At 50.0% G+C, this 21,150-nt stretch overlaps 1 protein-coding gene across 1 annotated transcript in view; it reads right to left on the reverse strand.

Moving 5' to 3' along the window:
* The window catches only part of camkk1a (calcium/calmodulin-dependent protein kinase kinase 1, alpha a), a 146,173-nt gene that overhangs the window by 22,585 nt on the left and 102,438 nt on the right, over positions 1–21,150 (reverse strand). The window contains exon 12 of the mRNA XM_084319663.1: positions 2,066–2,194. Within this exon, the coding sequence (XP_084175789.1) occupies positions 2,066–2,194 (129 nt within the window). The remainder of the gene's footprint in view (positions 1–2,065; positions 2,195–21,150) is intronic.

Here is a 21,150-nt window from a genome sequence, read left to right on the forward strand (position 1 = left end):
CCTCAGCCTGCCTTCTCTCCACTCCAAGTCCAACCCTACCTCAGCCTTCTCTCCACTCCAAGTCCAACCCTACCTCAGCCTTCTCTCCACTCCAAGTCCAACCCTACCTCAGCCTTCTCTCCACTCCAAGTCCAACCCTACCTCAGCCTTCTCTCCACTCCAAGTCCAACCCTACCTCAGCCTGCCTTCTCTCCACTCCAAGTCCAACCCTACCTCAGCCTTCTCTCCACTCCAAGTCCAACCCTACCTCAGCCTTCTCTCGACCCCAAGTCCAACCCTACCTCAGCCTTCTCTCCACTCCAAGTCCAACCCTACCCCAGCCTTCTCTCCACTCCAAGTCCAACCCTACCTCAGCCTTCTCTCCACTCCAAGTCCAACCCTACCTCAGCCTTCTCTCCACTCCAAGTCCAACCCTACCTCAGCCTTCTCTCCACTCCAAGTCCAACCCTACCCCAGCCTTCTCTCCACTCCAAGTCCAACCCTACCCCAGCCTTCTCTCCACTCCAAGTCCAACCCTACCTCAGCCTTCTCTCCACTCCAAGTCCAACCCTACCTCAGCCTTCTCTCCACTCCAAGTCCAACCCTACCTCAGCCTTCTCTCCACTCCAAGTCCAACCCTACCTCAGCCTTCTCTCCACTCCAAGTCCAACCCTACCTCCGCCTTCTCTCGACCCAAGTCCAACCCTACCTCAGCCTTCTCTCCACTCCAAGTCCAACCCTACCTCCGCCTTCTCTCCACTCCAAGTCCAACCCTACCTCAGCCTTCTCTCGACCCAAGTCCAACCCTACCTCAGCCTTTTCTCCGCCCCAAGTCCAACCCTACCTCTGCCTTTTCTCGACACAAGTCCAACTTTTTGTACAACTATATCTATACTTTATAGTATTGCTATCTGTCCATTCTTATTGTCAATTGAGTTCATAAACCGTCCCTTCAAAATGGCTTAAAGAAAAGAAAATGCATCGATAGGTTGTCATTTTATAGCGTCGTGAATATGAGCAATATAGCAGATTTTGTCTCATATATTTTCTGGGAGGCTAGATAAATGGCTAATAGCTGCTAACGTTATATTCAACGGCATTTCCGTTTTAGATATGCTAAAGAAAGAACTCAAACTGCATATCATCAGGGCTGTCCGAAAGCATGTATGCATGAAAGGGGGGGGCGGGGGACGTCGTTTAGTATTATTGATTACCAATGACAGTGTCCGTGTAACTAGCCACATTCACTGATCGGCTGCTTGCGTCTCACAGCAAGGTCCAATCCGGCTGTAATTTAGGTGAAAAAGGTCTTACCGTGAGCCCGTGGGATACCCCCCAGCATTTCCCCGTTATCGATCGGCATCTGGTAGATCGATATGTCCATTGGCTGATGATAAATCCCATTATTCCATGGTGAAATCTGCTATTCGAAACGTAATCCACGGTACATTGTGTTGGTTCAGGATCCGGCTACAATGAAACTGAAACTGAATGAAAAAAATAAAGTTTTCCATTCGCCCACAGGGCATACTGCAGTGGAGCGATGGCGCCCCTAAGAGGATCTGGCCGGTATTGCATGTACTCGATTTCACAGACGAGGGTAGATCTGCAGAGCCGGTCGGCGACCTTGAGCCGGTTATTAAAATGGAATAACAGCAATAACAAATGCCACGGCTATATACGTGCCTCTGGTCCACAACGCATGGATTCGAAACCCGTATAAACTCGTGGCTGGTCCCCATTGTGTTAATCGATTAATCTTTGTAATATATGTATCCGATTCAGCAGATTTATCGTGACAAAACTAGCCCTTGTGGCTAACTGGCACATTTACAGAAATGCTCATTAACCCTTTCACTGCTGCACTACCTCACTGCGACAATACACAGAAGGTTAACACTTTCACTGCCACACAACAGCAGGTTAACCCATTACTATCACACTACCGACGGTAGTGTGATAGTAAAGGGTTCACCTTCGGTCGTGTGGTATAGAAAAGGGTTAATGTGCATAGTACCTGGCAAATAAAATAAATAATAAGTATTAGAAAATAAACATGCTTGGGGCCCCCGGTGTTCTTCCTTACCACTGCTGAGAGACTGGGGACGAACTTGACCGAGTTCTGGACCTCTTCCTCGGTCACCTCCACCACAGTACAGTGGTCCTCCTCCAGAGGCAACGGGTCGGTACCGCCCTCCGTTACCCAGGGGTCCACCTACACACACGCACACACACACACACACACACACACACACGCACACACACACACGCACACCACACACACAGTGCACACACACACACACACACACATCAAACTTTTTTATACCATGACCCCATTTTATTTAGGATTATTTTTTGCATCACGTAATTTCAACGTGGAATTAAGGAGTATCGTAATAAAAGCACACGTTGTTGAACTTGATCATGCATATTTATTAGAACATTTTATTACAGCACTATGTTATCAATACACATTTATAAAACGAGGCATATTTAGCCAAAATATGTTGCCAGAACATAATTTTTTTTTATACTTTTTTTTACTTGCAAATGCGCAACCCCACTGTCACCTACCCACGACCCCACTTTGGGTCGCGACCCGTAGTTTGAGAACCGCTGATCTACAGTATGTGTGTGTATTAGTGACTGGTGCACTGCATTATGGGTGGCAGCTGAGTCTAATTATCTCCTCTGACACAGCAGTAAGAGGGCGAATTATGGTGCCATAGTAACACAAATTAGCAGCTCCTGCTGTAGACATGGATGCTAGCTCACCTGCTCACAGAGACCAGAGAAGACGAGGGGTGTGTGTGTGTGTGTGTGTGTGTGTGTGTGTGTGTGTGTGTGTGTGTGTGTGTGTGTGTGTGTGTGTGTGTGTGTGTGTGTGTCATCCCTTCCCCTTAATTGGCTTAATCAATCCCTGTCTCCTGAGCCGTTCAGCCATTGTGTAGTGTGATGTGTGCCTGGTGCCAGTGTATGGCAGTCATTGTGTAGCGTGATGTGTGCCTGGTGCCTGTGTATGGCAGTCATTGTGTAGTGTGATGTGTGCTGGGTGCCAGTGTATGGCAGTCATTGTGTAGTGTGATGTGTGCTGGGTGCCAGTGTATGGTAGCCATTCAGCCTGTGTAACCCACGGTTGGGTGCTACCAGTGGTGGTGAAGGAGGCCATTTCCACCCTACATTGTGGGAAGCGCTTTGAGTGTCTAGAAAAGCGCTATATAAATGTAATTCATTATTATTATTATCACTGCTTTGAGGTTATCTAATATATATATACATTGCAGGTGGGAACAGCTAACACACATCCACAATATTCCTTTATAGGGCTGAACTGCATGATGGGGGATTGGACAATCGACCCTCACACCCATTAGGCATTCAGACAGCCTGCAGTTTGCTCTCTGGTAGAAAACCCTATTTCCGTTTACTGTCACTGTGCAATGAGTAATGTTCATTCATAGCCTATGTAAAGGGTTAACCTTTACCTACAATACATGTCTTCTACTTTTACTTAATTATACTCTTCTTCACACTGTCTCCTACCCTTAGGAGCTCTCAGCCAGGAAGCCAAATGTTCCCATTGTGTGCTAAAATCATTAAATACAGCTTGCAAACACATCTCAACTTTAAATATCATAATGTATTAAAAACAGGGGCATTGTAGTTATTAAATTGATTTCAAAAGGCAACAAGCTCCATCGATCTATCGATGAACAGAACATTGTATTCCCAAAGCATGTACACTGCATGTTACTCTCAAGTACACTGCATATTACTGCACATTACTCTGCACAATACACTGCATATTACTGCACATTACTCTGCACAATACACTGCACATTACACTGCACATTACGCTCTCAAGTACACTGCACATCACTGCACATTACTCTGCACATTACCCCGCTCTACATCTACAGTAGGTGTATGCATTAGTGGCTGGCGCATATGTGTGGCAGCTGAGTCTAATTATCGCCTCTGACACTAACAGTCAGCAAGGAGGATTCCTTGACTCATTAAAAGGTGTTTGCTGTCTATTGATTCAGGAATGTTTGTCATTAGTGTGTGTCAGAAATATACAAACCAGCCAGCCAGAGGCCAATGTTTACAACTAAACTACAACTTGGACCAACGCCTGTTGCTCAAATGCCTGCCTCCCCTGCTAGCTAATCTCTGCCTGCCTGCACTTGTCCTAATAAACTAACCTACACTGTAGCACTCAACACTTTGATGAACATTGTTACTCAGCTGATAGAGTTGTGCCCTTCCTGATGGCTTGTCGTACAGAACTTGTAAGTCGCTTTGGATAAAAGCGTCAGCTAAATGACTAAATGTAAATGTAAATGTAAACAGCCTCACTGACAGCATTTTGAACAGAACCAAGCCTTCGTTGTTCTACAATCCCAACGGTAACTGGCGCGCAACAGCGGCCCTTCTACAGTCCATTCCTCAAAGTCACTCTGCTCTCTACTCTCAAGCCACGCTCTCAGCTACAGGCCTGCCTGTTCCAGGCTAGCTAACCACCGTTCCTCTGCCAATAATGGGATTCCCAGCCTAGCCGATCCTTGCCGATCCTCAGAGTGCAGAGGTGTGGTGGAACTGGAGTATTAATTGCAACAGGGGTGAAACAGAGAGAAACGAGTATGTTGTGTGTGTGTGTAGTGTTGTGTGTGTGTGTAGTGTTGTGTTTAGCTGTGTAAATATACGCCAATAACCAAAGTAAATCAATAATAAGTGTTAGGCTAGCTAACCACCGTTACCCGGCTGCTATAGGATTCCAAGCCTTGCCGATCCTTACCAATCCTCACCACAGCTAAGGGTTCCACCCCAGCATTTACTGTATGAATCGATAACACAGCCTGCGCAACACACGCTCAAACGCAAAACCTCCTATCTGAAAATGTCACTTTTTTGAGAAAACTAAATGTTGTTTTCTTGAATGCTATTTCTTTTAAGGATACCGAATAAAATACACTGCTTTTGGCTTTTGGAAAATATCTCGCAGACAGACTGAATAGGTACAGATAGGAGGTTTCTCATCATCCAAAGTGAATTTCTCATCATCCGACATTTTGCAGATAGGAGGTTTTGCGTTTCAGCCATCGATTTGGCAAATGGTGCTTTTGTATGAGTGGCAGGAGCCTAAAAGTGCCCTCGGTTATTCTAGTTACATAACAACATAATAACTCAGAGCCTGGCTATTCTCAGAAGTCTTCTCTTTATCATAACTCTGTGTGTCACTGTCACGCCCTCTGGCTTCCATGTTATCATTCCGCGTGAAAGTTAAGCTCATGCTCAACAATTGTGTGTATTGAGCCGTACTGTATTGTACCCATTCTGCAATCTGTTAATAAATCAGTTAATTTTCAATCAATCAATCAATCAATCAATCAATGTACAGTTCCCTCCCCCTTGTATGTATATATTTACTGTTAGGATCTGTTTAACAGTACTGTATATTTGCATATCTTGTATGTCACAAATGTAACAGTAGTTCAAGTTCAAGTTTCTTTATTAGTTGTCATACAAAAATACAGAATACTTTTATATGAAATGCTTCTTTCTGTTTTGCTCCTGAGAGTGTGCAAGGTAAAATAAGTATAAAATAAGTATAAAATAGAAGTCAAACGTACGTAAACAAAAGTGTTCAATATACATATATACAATATACAATGCAGAGTAGAAAAAGTAACTGAGTTACAATACAATATACAGTACAATGCAGAAATGGGATGAGGTACAATTTAGGGTAAGGTGTAATGAGGTATGAGTTGTAGTGCAAATCTCTTTACCAATAAATATAAAGTGTGAGGTTTTGCCCGCTGCTCACCACCTTTTCTCTGTTTCTTTGAGCCTATACTGTTAGAAATTCCCTTCTCACTCACTCTCTCTAGCCCCCACCCTCTCGTTCTTTACTCTCGTTTACTCTCAGTGGCCACACCTGGACTATTATCAATTACCTCTCGCACCTGTGGTGGCAGGCTAATTAGTTCCCCTGTGGGCTTTAAATACCAGGGCTCTTCCCCTCGTTTCGGCGTGGGGTCGTGTTGTATTCATGCTGAGTCATATTCTCTAACATCTAGACTCTTTCGGGAGATCCTCTGGTCTACCAATGCTGTATATGGATTTCTCCAGCCTTGAGATGTTTTGCTCCAGCCTTCGTCTGCTGTCGCCGTAGCCTGTGGAGGAGACTGTTCTGCGCTCCCTGTAACTTCCACGGGAGGCACCCCAGCGCTCCACTGCAGACCCCAGCGCAGCTGTTCGTCCTGACGCACATCTAGACCAACGCGCATCTCCCGGACCCTCGGGCTTGGCACGCTCTCCAGTCACCAGCGCGCAACGCGCATCTGCAAGGGCTTGGCACGCTCTCCAGTCACCAGCGCGCAACGCGCATCTTCAAGGGCTTTGGCCACCTGTCGCCGTTTGCCTGGAGGGAGACATTGTACTGCGCTCTCTAATTCTCTACGGGAGGTATTCCAGTGTTCCACTCCAGACCAGCGCGCCAGATGCGCTCAAGCCTTCGCCACATGCCGCCGTTTGCCTGGAGGGAGACACTGTACTGCGCTCTCTAATCCTCTACGGGAGGTATTCCAGTGTTCCACTTCAGACCTTCGAGCTTGGCACGCTCCTCCGTACCAGCGCACAGACGCGCATCTTCCAGACCTTCGAGCTTGGCACGCTCCTTCGTACCAGCGCACTGACGCGCATCTTCCAGACCTTCGAGCTTGGCACGCTCCTCCGTACCAGCGCACAGACGCGCATCTTCCAGACCTTCGAGCTTGGCACGCTCTCCAGACCTCAGCGCGCCGACGCGCATCTTCCAGACCTTCGTGCTTGGCACACTCCTCCTCGCAGACGCACCCCGAGGCGTCTCTCGGTTCCGACGCGCACACCAAGGTGTGGCGCGCACTCTGTTCCTCGGCTCCGACAGCGGCTACCCGGTGGACGACACCCTCGCCACCGCCACTGTTCCGACGCGCACACCAAGGTGTGGCGCGCACTCTGTTCCTCGGCTCCGACAGCGGCTACCCGGTGGACGACACCCTCGCCACCGCCACTGTTCCGACGCGCACACCAAGGTGTGGCGCGCACTCTGTTCCTCGGCTCCGACAGCGGCTACCCGGTGGACGACACCCTCGCCACCGCCACTGTTCCGACGCGCACACCAAGGTGTGGCGCGCACTCTGTTCCTCGGCTCCGACAGCGGCTACCCGGTGGACGACACCCTCGCCACCGCCACTGTTCCGACGCGCACACCAAGGTGTGGCGCGCACTCTGTTCCTCGGCTCCGACAGCGGCTACCCGGTGGACGACACCCTCGCCACCGCCACTGTTCCAGCACTCTGTTCCTCGGCTCCGACAGTCGGCTACCCGGTGGACGACACCCTCGCCACCGCCACTGTTCCAGCACTCTGTCCCTCGGCTCGGACAGCCAGCCACCCGGTGGCGTTGCCCTCGCCCCGCTGCTGTCCCTGTACCATTACGCATACGCCTGGGTGAGTTTTGATTGTGATGTCACTCACCCAGCGTAGTGCCCTTGCCCCCGTTCCCGCTGCTGTCCCTGTACCTTTACGCATACGCCTGGGTGAGTTTTGATTGTGATGTCACTCACTCAGCGTAATGCTTTTTGCCCCCGTACCCGCTGCTGTCCCTGTACCTTTACGCATACGCCTGGGTGAGTTTTGATTGTGATGTCACTCACTCAGCGTAATGCCTCTTGCCCCCGTTCCCGCTGCTGTCCCTGTACCTTTACGCATACGCCTGGGTGAGTTTTGATTGTGATGTCACTCACTCAGCGTAATGCCCCTTGCCCTCGTCCCGCTGCTGTTCCTGCACCATTACGCATACGCCTGGGTGAGTTTTGATTGTGATGTCACTCACCCAGCGTATTGCCTCCTTTAGTTCTCACTTAGTTATTAGTTTGGACATTTCATCTCCCACTCTGTTTTGTTCTCTCGTGGATATTATTTTGGACATTTCATCTCCCACTGTGTGTTTGTTCACACGAAGATAGTATTTACTTTGTTACTTTGTTATTTGGACTGTTCTGCATCTGCTCTGTTTGTTCCCTTTGAATATTAACCCTCTCCTCTGTTCTGCAGAGCGGCCCAGATGTTTTCCCACCAGTCCCCAGTTCCTCCCTGTCCCCAGCCCGCCTCCGCGGTTCTCTGTCCCCAGTTCCTCCCTGTTTCCCCAGCCCGCCTCCGCGGGCCTCAGTCCCCTCTGTCCCAAGTTCTCCCCTTCTAGTTCCACCTAGTCCCTAGTCCTCTATTCCCTAGTTCTCCTAGTCTCTAGTTCCTCTGTTCCCTAGGCGTTCCCTTAACCTTCCCTTAGGCGTTCCCTTACCTTCCCATAGTGTTCCCTTTTCCTGCCCGCCTCTTAAAGGCACTTTACCTTCCCCTCTTGTGTTATTCCAGTGTTTTGTGTTTTCTCCCTTAAAGGGACAGTGCCCTTTTTCCCTGTTCTAAATAAATATCTGTTTCTTGGCAAACCATCATACCTGTCTTGTGTTGTGCGATTGGGGTCGGTTACAAACCATAACAGTACGACCCCACCAAATCGACGACCCCAGCCAGCACAGACGGTGTATGTTGAGTTTGCCTTTTTTTTTCTTGTTCCCTCTAGCTTCCTTGTTAGTCCTGTTTAGCTCCCTTGTTTAGCTTGTTAGTCTCCCCGGTTAGCTCCCCTGTTTGCTTCCCGTTTAGCCCTGTTTGACCCCCCTGTAGCTAGCCATGCCCTGGCAGCTAACCCAGTTTCCCTCTGCATGGTCCCAGTCTGCTAGCTTGGCCCCGGCTGTTAGCACAGCCTCTATGTTAATGCAGCCTTGCAGCTGACATAGGCCCTGTAGCTAGCCAGGCCCAAGCAGCTAACCCGGTCCCTCTGCATGGCCTCCACTTTTTTGTGTACCATCCACACAGCTAGGACTGTCCTTCCAGCTAGCTCGTTCTCTCATGCTGGTCCAGCCCTGTCTGCCAGCCTAGCTCGGCAGCTAGCGCAGCCTCTATGTTGATGTAGCAGTACAGCTAGCATAGGCCCTGTAGCTATCAGTGCCCTGGCAGCTACCCTTTCCCTCTGCTAGCCTAGCTCCGGCAGCTTGCGCAGCCTCTATGTTGATGTAGCAGTACAGCTAGCATAGGCCCTGTAGCTATCAGTGCCCTAGCAGCTAACCTTCCCTCTGCTAGCCCTTTCCCGGTGCTACCATGGTTACCCCTTAGCTACCCTGCTTGCCCCTCAGTTCCTCTAGACCAGTTCCTCTAGGCCAGTTCTCTAGACCAGTTCTCTAAACCAGTTCTCTAGACCGGTTCTCTTGCCCAGTTCGCTAGACTAGTTCTCTAGACCCAGTTCCTCTAGACCAGTTCCCCCAGTTGCCCCTCTTCTACCCTAGTTACCCCTCGGCGACCCCGTTTCTTTTGCTAGCCCCACTCTTGTGGTGGCTTCCCCTGCTGGCTTGGCCAGTACCTCTTGTTTTGCCCCCTGCCACTCTGTCTGTATTTGTTTTGGGTCGCCGGGTGGCTCCCGTTGAGGGGGGGGTACTGTGAGGTTTTGCCCGCTGCTCACCACCTTTTCTCTGTTTCTTTGAGCCTATACTGTTAGAAATTCCCTTCTCACTCACTCTCTCTAGCCCCCACCCTCTCGTTCTTTACTCTCGTTTACTCTCAGTGGCCACACCTGGACTATTATCAATTACCTCTCGCACCTGTGGTGGCAGGCTAATTAGTTCCCCTGTGGGCTTTAAATACCAGGGCTCTTCCCCTCGTTTCGGCGTGGGGTCGTGTTGTATTCATGCTGAGTCATATTCTCTAACATCTAGACTCTTTCGGGAGATCCTCTGGTCTACCAATGCTGTATATGGATTTCTCCAGCCTTGAGATGTTTTGCTCCAGCCTTCGTCTGCTGTCGCCGTAGCCTGTGGAGGAGACTGTTCTGCGCTCCCTGTAACTTCCACGGGAGGCACCCCAGCGCTCCACTGCAGACCCCAGCGCAGCTGTTCGTCCTGACGCACATCTAGACCAACGCGCATCTCCCGGACCCTCGGGCTTGGCACGCTCTCCAGTCACCAGCGCGCAACGCGCATCTGCAAGGGCTTGGCACGCTCTCCAGTCACCAGCGCGCAACGCGCATCTTCAAGGGCTTTGGCCACCTGTCGCCGTTTGCCTGGAGGGAGACATTGTACTGCGCTCTCTAATTCTCTACGGGAGGTATTCCAGTGTTCCACTCCAGACCAGCGCGCCAGATGCGCTCAAGCCTTCGCCACCTGCCGCCGTTTGCCTGGAGGGAGACACTGTACTGCGCTCTCTAATCCTCTACGGGAGGTATTCCAGTGTTCCACTTCAGACCTTCGAGCTTGGCACGCTCCTCCGTACCAGCGCACAGACGCGCATCTTCCAGACCTTCGAGCTTGGCACGCTCCTCCGTACCAGCGCACTGACGCGCATCTTCCAGACCTTCGAGTTTGGCACGCTCCTCCGTACCAGCGCACAGACGCGCATCTTCCAGACCTTCGAGCTTGGCACGCTCTCCAGACCTCAGCGCGCCGACGCGCATCTTCCAGACCTTCGTGCTTGGCACACTCCTCCTCGCAGACGCACCCCGAGGCGTCTCTCGGTTCCGACGCGCACACCAAGGTGTGGCGCGCACTCTGTTCCTCGGCTCCGACAGCGGCTACCCGGTGGACGACACCCTCGCCACCGCCACTGTTCCGACGCGCACACCAAGGTGTGGCGCGCACTCTGTTCCTCGGCTCCGACAGCGGCTACCCGGTGGACGACACCCTCGCCACCGCCACTGTTCCGACGCGCACACCAAGGTGTGGCGCGCACTCTGTTCCTCGGCTCCGACAGCGGCTACCCGGTGGACGACACCCTCGCCACCGCCACTGTTCCGACGCGCACACCAAGGTGTGGCGCGCACTCTGTTCCTCGGCTCCGACAGCGGCTACCCGGTGGACGACACCCTCGCCACCGCCACTGTTCCGACGCGCACACCAAGGTGTGGCGCGCACTCTGTTCCTCGGCTCCGACAGCGGCTACCCGGTGGACGACACCCTCGCCACCGCCACTGTTCCAGCACTCTGTTCCTCGGCTCCGACAGTCGGCTACCCGGTGGACGACACCCTCGCCACCGCCACTGTTCCAGCACTCTGTCCCTCGGCTCGGACAGCCAGCCACCCGGTGGCGTTGCCCTCGCCCCGCTGCTGTCCCTGTACCATTACGCATACGCCTGGGTGAGTTTTGATTGTGATGTCACTCACCCAGCGTAGTGCCCTTGCCCCCGTTCCCGCTGCTGTCCCTGTACCTTTACGCATACGCCTGGGTGAGTTTTGATTGTGATGTCACTCACTCAGCGTAATGCTTTTTGCCCCCGTACCCGCTGCTGTCCCTGTACCTTTACGCATACGCCTGGGTGAGTTTTGATTGTGATGTCACTCACTCAGCGTAATGCCTCTTGCCCCCGTTCCCGCTGCTGTCCCTGTACCTTTACGCATACGCCTGGGTGAGTTTTGATTGTGATGTCACTCACTCAGCGTAATGCCCCTTGCCCTCGTCCCGCTGCTGTTCCTGCACCATTACGCATACGCCTGGGTGAGTTTTGATTGTGATGTCACTCACCCAGCGTATTGCCTCCTTTAGTTCTCACTTAGTTATTAGTTTGGACATTTCATCTCCCACTCTGTTTTGTTCTCTCGTGGATATTATTTTGGACATTTCATCTCCCACTGTGTGTTTGTTCACACGAAGATAGTATTTACTTTGTTACTTTGTTATTTGGACTGTTCTGCATCTGCTCTGTTTGTTCCCTTTGAATATTAACCCTCTCCTCTGTTCTGCAGAGCGGCCCAGATGTTTTCCCACCAGTCCCCAGTTCCTCCCTGTCCCCAGCCCGCCTCCGCGGTTCTCTGTCCCCAGTTCCTCCCTGTTTCCCCAGCCCGCCTCCGCGGGCCTCAGTCCCCTCTGTCCCAAGTTCTCCCCTTCTAGTTCCACCTAGTCCCTAGTCCTCTATTCCCTAGTTCTCCTAGTCTCTAGTTCCTCTGTTCCCTAGGCGTTCCCTTAACCTTCCCTTAGGCGTTCCCTTACCTTCCCATAGTGTTCCCTTTTCCTGCCCGCCTCTTAAAGGCACTTTACCTTCCCCTCTTGTGTTATTCCAGTGTTTTGTGTTTTCTCCCTTAAAGGGACAGTGCCCTTTTTCCCTGTTCTAAATAAATATCTGTTTCTTGGCAAACCATCATACCTGTCTTGTGTTGTGCGATTGGGGTCGGTTACAAACCATAACATAAAGTGTGTTAAAGTGTCTAAAGTGGGTGCTGCAGTGAGTTGTTTATTTAAAGTGAGTGTGTGCGTGTGGATGTGTGTGCTGTGAGTGTATTTGATGGTTTGTTACATAGTGTTATTGTCTTTGAGCATCCTGATGGCCTGGGGATAGAAGCTCCTTCTGAGTCTCTCTGTGCTGGCCATGAGACTCCGGTATCGCTTGCCTGACCGCAGCAGTTCAAAGAGGCAGTTGTTTGGGTGGCTGGAGTCTTTGATTATTCTCTTAGCCTTACCCATGCAACGCTTGTTGTAACTGTCTTGGAGAGTGGGAAGCCCACCTCCAATTGTGCATTCAGCTGAATGGGCCACTCTGCAGTCTGCTGCGGTCTTGTGCAGTACTATTCCCAAACCAGGAGGTGATATTGCCAGTCAGGATGCTCTCTATTGTGCATGAGTAGAAGTTCTTAAGGATCTTCTGACTCACTTTGAACTTCCTTAGGCACCTAAGGAAGTAGAGGCGTTGCTGTGCCTTCTTGATTACACTGTCAATGTGTGTGGTCCATGTCAAGTCCTCGGATATGTGGACTCCGAGGTACTTAAAACTGTTCACTCTCTCAACCGGTGCCCCGTCGATGCTGAGGGGGCTGTAGTCCCTGACCCCGACCTACACAATCATCTCTTTTGTTTTGCTGACGTTCAGGGAGAGGCAGTTCTCCTGACACCACCGCGACAGATTCTCTACCTCTTCCAGGTAGACCCTCTCATCGTTTGCAGAGATCAGGCTCACCACTACTGTGTCGTCAGAAAATTTGATGATTGTGTTGTTGTTCCACTGTGCCACACAGTTGTGTGTGTACAGCGAGTAGAGGAGGGGACTCAGTCAGAACACAGCCCTGGGGGGCCCCTATGTTGAGGGTGATGGATGAGGAGGTGCAGTTGCCTGCTCTCCCCACCTGGGGTGTACCAGTCAGGAAGTCCAAGACCCACTGGCAGAGGTCATAGTTCAAGCCCAGGTCCCTGAGCTTGGCGATGAGTTTGGAGGGGACTATGGTATTGAATGCTGAGCTGTAGTCGATGAACAGCATTCTCACATAGTTCCCCTGCCTCTTGTCCAGGTGTGATGCTGCCGTGTGCAGCACATGGCTATTGCGTCCTCCGTGGACCTGTTAGGGCGGTATGCAAATTGCACAGGGTCCAGGTTGATGGGGAGGGAGGAACAGATGTAGCCCTTCACAAGCTTCTCAAAGCCCTTCATAGCTATGGAGGTGAGAGCTACAGGGCAGTAGTCGTTGAGGCAAGCGGGCGTAGACTTTTTTGGGTACAGGGATAATGGTGGACTTCTTCAGACAGGTGGGGATGACAGCCTGTTCTAAGGACAGGTTAAATATGTCAGTGAATACCGGGGCCAATTGGTCGGCACAGACTTTTAGGATGCGGCCGGAGATACCGTCCGGTCCTGCTGCCTTCCTGATATTCACTTTCTTAAAGGTCCTCCTCACCTCATGTTCTGTTAACCTGAACACTGAGTCTCCATCGGCAGTGCCCCCCCCCCCTCCATTGCAGTGGTTTGTAGGCTGGTGTTGTTATTCACAGCCTCAAACCTCGCATAGAAGGTATTGAGATTATTTGCCAAGGAGATGTCACTGTTCAGCTTGAGGGAGGTGCCTTTGTAATCTGTCATCATTCTAAGGCCCTGCCACATACCTCTGGAGTCAGCCTGTTCAAACTGAAGTTCAACTTTATCCCTGTAGCTCTGTTTTGCCTCTATTACTGTTCTCCTTACGTTGTATCTCGCCGCCTTGTGTTCATTCATGTTGCCTGTCACAAGTCCGGCATTGTAGGCTGAGGTGCACGCTTTCAGAGCCTCATGGACGGATTTGTCTACCCAGGGCTTTTGGTTTGGGTAAACTCTAATTGTGGTAGAGGGAATTGTTTCTTCTACCAGAGTAGAGACAAAGTCAAAGTCACCGTTTCAGTGTAGTCATTAATATTGTCTGTGTTATCACGGAACACACTCCAGTCTGTACATTCTAGTGCAGCTTGGAGCGCATCCCCCGATTCCACACATCAACGCCTCATTTCTCGCGTTACTACAGGAACGCGCTTGAGACTTTCTTTATACTTTGACATAAGAAAGATGGCGTCGTGGTCAGATTTGCCAAATGGGCTAAGAGCCAGTGACTTGTACCCGTTCTTAAATTGCGAGTAGCAATGGTCTAATATGTTCTCGCCTCTGGCGGGACAAGTCACAGGCTGATAGAAATTCGGCAACACCTTTTTAAGACTTGCGCTATTGAAATCACCCAAAACCAAAATAGCAGCGTCAACATTAGCTGTTTGTAGTTTGTTTACCTCGTCGTGTAGCTTCGAGAGTGCGACCCCAGTGTTTGCATGATGGACGTTAACTCCCTTGGAAGAAAGAAAGGTCAGCATTTGATGGTTATAAACTCCAGGTTTGGGGAGCAGTGGTTTGACAATTCCTTTGTGTTGCATGGATTGCACCACTCCTTGTTTACCATGAAGGCTACGCCGCCGCCTCTCGTCTTCCCCGATTCTTCTGCCATTCGGTCCTTTGCGGAGAACAAAGACGTTTTCTGCCGGTTCTATTGCGTGGTTCGGGACATCCGGAGTCAACCAAGTCTCGGTGAAACAAAAGACGTTGCAGTCCCGAATGTCCCTCTGGATTTGGATTCTTGCTCTGATGTCGTCCAGTTGGTTTTCTATGGATTGTACATTGGCCAACAATATGCTGGGTAGGGGTGTCCTGTGGGCCCTCGATCTCAGTCTGTTTCGGATTCCAGCCCTCTTCTGTCTGGGAGGGTTGTTGTTTGCTTCAGGATCTCCACCGGCCATTGTTCGACAGCGACCCGGTCGAGATAGCAGTCCAAGCGGTGAGTGGCTGTAATCCAATGTCGATCAGTGATTGTCGGTCATATATATATTAAATGCACCAGCAGTTGGTACACAAAAAAACACACGTAAAACCATAAAGATTTACCAAATAAAGCAGTCTCGACGGAGCCAACAGAGAGGCTGCCGGACAGTGCGGCGCCATCATGATGATCAGTACTGTATATGTGTATGTCATGATTAGATTAGATGATTAGATTCGATTTTTATATCTGTATATCTGTATGTTGTGTATGCCATAAATGTCATTATGAATTGAAAATGGGGGACCCTGATGTAAACAAGACGAAAGTCTTTCTCTGGTCTGCATCCCCTTAACAATTGTGTGTATTGAGCTGTATTGTACCCATTCTGCAATCTGTTAATTAAAGTTTTCAATCAATCAATCAATCACGCGCTGCCCTTCATAAATAGTTACAGTTATATTCTACCTAACCCCACGGTCTCTGCTTAGCCTCGCTCCCGTATTCACACTCATCGGTGGATCTACCGAATACATGGGAGAATAACTCAGAACCGATTGACACACAAAGTCAGCTTACTCAATATTCATTACCGTTATAATCACTGTTCATTTGCTGCATAATCCCTATTCCTCATACCGCAGGGATTGCGTGCCGTGGGTATGCTTTGATTTATTAGAGTAGTAATTGTTTGTGTGCATTTTATAAGATGCATAGTGTGCATATTTATTTGTGTGATACTACACACTCATTTGTGTCTCTATCCATAAAATAGAACATACAGTGGTGCCCTTACTGTGATATATTATAAACAATTTTGTTTATAATTGATAGATACATACATTTAATGTCATATACGATCATAAACATATTGGTCATTTTAATTATTTGAGGAATACTACTACTAGCAATAGTAGTAATAATAATAATGATAATAATTATTATTATTATTATTTAACCCCAACAATAAGGACAAACACACCATATGAACCCTGCTATCAATTAATGCACTGGTTTTAAATACTGCATGAAAGTGAAATGCATTCTAAACATCCTGGCTGTTGTTCAATAAAGTTGATCCATTGTACTCAGATTTCTTCCAAGGTAGCGTTTTATTGTTTCCTTTCACTCAATGTGACACCAAGAGGCACAACAGAGGAAATATGCCATCTCACTGTTCTGCAGTGCGTATCAATAGACCACTGCAGTGGGGGGAGAAAATTTATGAATGTGGAGGAGAGCCTTGACATTAAGTGGTTGTAGCTACGGCTGTGGGGGTGCTGGAGACATGAACCAATAGACTTTTATACGCCTGAGTCTCCTGAACACTGAGAGACCAGTCCCAAGTCGATCGGCACTTTCTCTGCCGAGCTATAGTTACTTTTTCGCACCTACTCCCGAACTACGCATGCACAGATTGCCCATGGAGTCTACCAATCTGCGCATGTGGGGTTCGGGAGTAGGTGCCGTAGCAACAACCACTTAATGTCGAGGCTCTCATCCACATTCATTCATTTTCTCCCCCCGCTCTCTCTCCCATGATCTCAGAATCCCCGAAGTGTTGCGGTGGTCTATACAGGGATGTGACCTGAACATTTTCTAAACGATATTTTTATTTAATTTTTGAATGAATGAACACATTTTATTTGTATATATTGAACTGTTCACAGGGAAGAGGAAGGTGGGAGAGGAAAGGGACAAAGAAAATTAATCAAATATATCAGTGTCCCCCTAAAAAATTTGAAGGGGGTCATCTTGACCCCTCCCAAGTCATCCTGGCTCAAACACTAACGTTAGGACCTTATCTTTTCTTCTTTGCAACCAGATTGTGCAACACCTGTAACCGCCTCCTCTGGTAGTCTTGCCTACTGCGAAGGGTTGCAGTTGGACTAATGGACTCTTTTGCTTTTCTTTTGCTCTCAGGTCGATTTTGAGAATGAAGGTGGTGACATTTCTCCATCTCAGCTTCTTGGTTATGTCTAGTTGGCTTCTGTACCTCATGCGTGAGAGTTTGATGTTTCTACAGAGCTTCACATTAACTGGACAATGCTTGCTCTCCCTTGAGTAGTGTTGAGTGGCAGACTGCGGCATTGCTTGCAACTAACCTTCCCTGGTTGGTCAGTTTTACAAAAGCAATCCAGTGTTAGTGTGTTGACGTCTTTACAGCATCTCGCGCGCGCCACTCAACAAAACTGCTAACATTATCTATAGCCAATGAAAATCTGTTATGCAAGAATAGCATTATAGTCTGATACATGTTGCTTTCGCGTTTCACTTAGACCAGGTGGGAAAATAAACAAAACATATTTTTTTTAAATAAATAATTTTTTTTTCTTTTTTATGGATATAAAAACCGGAAATCCGGTTAAAAACGGAAAAATCACATCCCTGCACATTTCACACTTTCTTGGGGCAGCTGGGTAATGTAGTTCTTGAGTTCTTAGCACTCGCCTACTCGATCCTGGTGTCAGCGGTACCTCCGGCTCGGTCAGTCGTCCCTACGACACAAAGCCGTGTTCACGGGTGGGAAGCCGGTAGAATATGAGTCCTGGTTTGCAATAACGACTCCTACTGGTCGGTTGGGGCGCCTGTTCAGCAGGGAGGGGATCATGTGGTAGTCTACACCTTCCCCAGACCGACAGTAGGGCAGCATGTGGTAGTCTACACCCTCCCCAGACTGACAATAGGGCAGCATGTGGTAGTCTACACCCTCCCCAGACTGACAGTAGGGCAGCATGTGGTAGTCTACACCCTCCCCAGACTGACAGTAGGGCAGCATGTGGTAGTCTACACCCTCCCCAGACCGACAGTAAGGCAGCATATGGTAGTCTACACCCTCCCCAGACTGACAGTAGGGCAGCATGTGGTAGTCTACACCCTCCCCAGACCGACAGTAGGGCAGCATGTGGTAGTCTACACCCTCCCCAGACCGACAGTAATAATAATAATAATAATGGATTGGATTTATATAGCGCTCTTCGTGACACCCCAGTGACCCCAGAGCGCTTACAGAGTCCATTATTCGTTCATACACAGTCATACCGGTCGTGGTAAGCTACAATTGCAGCCAGAGCTGCCCTGAGGCAGACTCACGGAAGTGTGGCGAATACTCATCGCCTACGGCCCCTCCGACCACCACCAACATTCATTCACATGCATACACATTCATACGAGGCAAGTAGGTTAAGTGTCTTGCCCAAGGACACAACGGCAGTGGGATGGACATGGGCTTGAGCGGGATTCGAACCACCAACCCTTCGATCATTGGACGACCCGCTCTACCCCTGAGCCACGCCGCCCCACACAGTAGGGCAGCATGTGGTAGTCTACACCCTCTCCAGACAGTAGGGCAGCATGTGGTAGTCTACACCCTCTCCACACAGTAGGGCAGCATGTGGTAGTCTACACCCTCTCCACACAGTAGGGCAGCATGTGGTAGTCTACACCCTCTCCACACAGTAGGGCAGCATGTGGTAGTCTACACCCTCTCCACACAGTAGGGCAGCATGTGGTAGTCTACACCCTCTCCAGACAGTAGGGCAGCATGTGATAGTATACACCCTCTCCACACAGTAGGGCAGCATGTGGTAGTATACACCCTCTCCACACAGTAGGGCAGCATGTGGTAGTCTACACCCTCTCCAGACAGTAGGGCAGCATGTGGTAGTCTACACCCTCCCCAGACCGACAGTAGGGCAGCATGTGGTAGTCTACACCCTCTCCAGACAGTAGGGCAGCATGTGATAGTCTACACCCTCCCCAGACCGACAGTATGGCAGCATGTGGTAGTCTACACCCTCCCCAGACCGACAGTAGGGCAGCATGTGGTAGTCTACACCCTCTCCAGACAGTAGGGCAGCATGTGATAGTCTACACCCTCCCCAGACCGACAGTATGGCAGCATGTGGTAGTCTACACCCTCCCCAGACCGACAGTAGGGCAGCATGTGGTAGACTACACCCTCCCCAGACCGACAGTAGGGCAGCATGTGGTAGTCTACACCCTCCCCAGACAGTAGGGCAGCATCTGGTAGTCTACACCCTCTCCAGACCGAGAGTAGGGCAGCATGTGGTAGTCTACACCCTCCCCAGACCGACATTAGGGCAGCATGTGGTAGTCTACACCCTCCCCAGACCGACAGTAGGGCAGCATGTGGTAGTCTACACCCTCTCCAGACCGACAGTAGGGCAGCATGTGGTATGTGGTAGTCTACACCCTCCCCAGACTGACAGTAGGGCAGCATGTGGTAGTCTACACCCTCCCCAGACCGACAGTAGGGCAGCATGTGGTAGTCTACACCCTCCCCAGGCCAACAGTAGGGCAGCATGTGGTAGTCTACACCCTCTCCAGACCGACAGTAGGGCAGCATGTGGTAGTCTACACCCTCCCCAGACCGACAGTAGGGCAGCATGTGGTAGTCTACACCCTCCCCAGACCGACAGTAGGGCAGCATGTGGTAGTCTACACCCTCCCCAGACCGACAGTAGGGCAGCATGTGGTAGTCTACACCCTCTCCAGACCGACAGTAGGGCAGCATGTGGTAGTCTACACCCTCCCCAGACCGACAGTAGGGCAGCATGTGGTAGTCTACACCCTCCCCAGACCGACAGTAGGGCAGCATGTGGTAGTCTACACCCTCCCCAGACTGACAGTAGGGCAGCATGTGGTAGTCTACACCCTCTCCAGACTGACAGTAGGGCAGCATGTGGTAGTCTACACCCTCCCCAGGCCAACAGTAGGGCAGCATGTGGTAGTCTACACCCTCCCCAGACTGACAGTAGGGCAGCATGTGGTAGTCTACACCCTCCCCAGGCCAACAGTAGGGCAGCATGTGGTAGTCTACACCCTCTCCAGACCGACAGTAGGGCAGCATGTGGTAGTCTACACCCTCCCCAGACCGACAGTAGGGCAGCATGTGGTAGTCTACACCCTCCCCAGACCGACAGTAGGGCAGCATGTGGTAGTCTACACCCTCCCCAGACTGACAGTAGGGCAGCATGTGGTAGTCTACACCCTCTCCAGACTGACAGTAGGGCAGCATGTGGTAGTCTACACCCTCCCCAGGCCAACAGTAGGGCAGCATGTGGTAGTCTACACCCTCCCCAGACTGACAGTAGGGCAGCATGTGGTAGTCTACACCCTCCCCAGGCCAACAGTAGGGCAGCATGTGGTAGTCTACACCCTCTCCAGACCGACAGTAGGGCAGCATGTGGTAGTCTACACCCTCTCCAGACCGACAGTAGGGCAGCATGTGGTAGTCTACACCCTCCCCAGACCGACAGTAGGGCAGCATGTGGTAGTCTACACCCTCCCCAGACCGACAGTAGGGCAGCATGTGGTAGTCTACACCCTCCCCAGACTGACAGTAGGGCCAAACCCGCCCCCCCCTCCCACCCACCCCCTCCTAATTGACAGTCTCCTCCCCACCGCATGTATATATTCTCTGTTAGGATCTATGGGTAACAGTACTGTATATTTGCATATCGTATATGTCACAAATGTAACAGTACTATATATACCTGTATGTCATGTATGTCCCTATGTCATAAATGTCATTATGAATTAAAAAAAATGGGGGACCCTGATGTAAACAAGACGAAAGTCTTTCTCTGGTCTGCATCCCCTTAACAATTGTGTGTATTGAGCCGTAATGTATTGTACCCATTCTACAATCTGTTAAATAAAGTGTTCATTCATTCATTCATTCTCTCAGCCTTCTGTCTCGATAAAGACAATAAAAAATACTAAGGGGAGTGGACTACTTCAGTCTGTGAGACACAGAAGAGGGTTAGTTACTACTGTGACTACTATGATGACTGTGATGACATGAATAAAAACTAGCAAAAAATAGAGAACCACTAAACCTGCACTCTCTCCTTTCTTAAACGAGGGGAAATGAGGCTGAGCAAATGCAATTTCATGGACACAGTGACTTGACTCCACATCTATCAAAACCAGCCGGTTGAATTCTTTGGGTTATATCTTTTGGAAATAATAGGCCGGATAAAGTACATCAATAGCTTGAAATGATATGGCAATTATGTGAAGCT

Source organism: Notolepis coatsorum (assembly GCF_963971535.1).
Source record: "Notolepis coatsorum genome assembly, chromosome: 8".
NCBI classification, from domain to species: Eukaryota; Metazoa; Chordata; class Actinopteri; order Aulopiformes; family Paralepididae; genus Notolepis; species Notolepis coatsorum.